This window comes from Malurus melanocephalus, unplaced genomic scaffold, assembly GCF_030028575.1.
Source record: "Malurus melanocephalus ecotype Western Australia unplaced genomic scaffold, MMel_1.1 scaffold_7484, whole genome shotgun sequence".
Taxonomy (NCBI): Eukaryota; Metazoa; Chordata; class Aves; order Passeriformes; family Maluridae; genus Malurus; species Malurus melanocephalus.
The window spans coordinates 155-1346 of record NW_026630714.1 but is presented as its reverse complement, the minus strand read 5'-3'; the positions used below and the strand labels follow the sequence as shown (position 1 = coordinate 1346).

Below are 1192 nucleotides of genomic sequence, written 5' to 3'. Positions count from 1 at the left end.
TTGGGGAGTGCTGATATCCCGCCACGAGCTTGGCGGGAGCCAGTTCAGCCCCGAGGCCACCCATTGCAGCCCCTTTGCTGAGTCCCCTCATCCCGTGGTCTCCAGGATGAAGGAGCAGCTCTGGCCCAGTGTCCCCGACCCTGCCAACAGCAGCCTGGGCAAGTGGGTGCCGCCAGCGGTGCCACAGGTGAGACCAGGGCGGCTGCTCCCCGGGCCCCCAGTTCCCACCCAGAACATGTCCCTAAAGCGTGGGGCCACACTCAAGGGCAGCAGGGGCAGATGGCACCGGCTGTGACCTCYCGCTGTCCCCAGGAACCGCTCCAGSTCCTCGCCTCCAGRGAGCCCGGCCCAGCTGCCATCTCCACGGTCACCGTGCTGGAAGGGGCGCCGGGGAAGCAGGCGGGGAAGGAGCCCCCCGCCTTGCCCGCTGCCCTCCCGGCGCTGCCCCGGCCCTACGTGCGGCAGGAGGGTGCCGGGGAGCCCGTGCAGTACGCGCGGGTGGGGGGCGCGGGGTACCGGGGGCAGCGGCTGCTCCCCGAGCCCGCTCCCCGCTTCTACGAGAACCTSCGGGGCCGCGGAGACGGCGGCGGAGCGGGGGACTGGGGGTTCCCCGAGGAGCCCCCCGCCACCTTCCCGCTGCTGCAGGGGCTCCGCATCGGCGGGGCCGAGGAGCTGCACGAGTGCCGGGCGGACTAGAGCGGGATGAAGCCGGGCAGATCCGCCGGCGGGAGCCCCGGGATGCGGGGAACACCCGCGGGGTTCCGGGGGGATGCGGGGAACACCCGCGGGGTTCCGGGGGGGATGCGGGGAACACCCGCGGGGTTCCAGCCGCACTCCGGGGCGCTGCCCGGCTCCACCCCGAGCGGTGTTGTGTGTCCCCTCCTGGCCCTCTCCCTCCGAAATAAACCGGGACCTGCTGAGAACAACCCGGGCGCCTCTGCGGGACTGGGATGGGGACGGGGATGGGGACGGGAGTGGGGACGGGGGTGGGGATGGGACAGGTAGGGGACGGAACCGAGACGGGAACGGAGAAGGGGATGCAGCTGGGGACACGACGGGGACGGGGACAGGTAGGGGTCCGGCACCGGAACAGTACTGGGGACGGGATTAAGGCGGGGACGGGGATGAGGACGGGGATCGGGACTGGGACAAGTAGGGGACGAAACCGAGACAAGGACGCAGAGAGGGATGG

General features: G+C 71.8%; 1 protein-coding gene across 1 annotated transcript; it reads left to right on the top strand.

The window, feature by feature from the left end:
• Positions 1–23: 23 nt before the first annotated feature.
• Positions 24–926, top strand: LOC130588601 (granulocyte colony-stimulating factor receptor-like). Its single transcript, XM_057389509.1, has 2 exons — positions 24–187; positions 313–926. The coding sequence occupies exons 1-2, from the start codon at positions 107–109 to the stop codon at positions 694–696; spliced, it is 465 nt and encodes a 154-aa protein (XP_057245492.1). The 5' UTR covers positions 24–106; the 3' UTR covers positions 697–926.
• The last annotated feature ends 266 nt before the right edge of the window (positions 927–1192 follow it).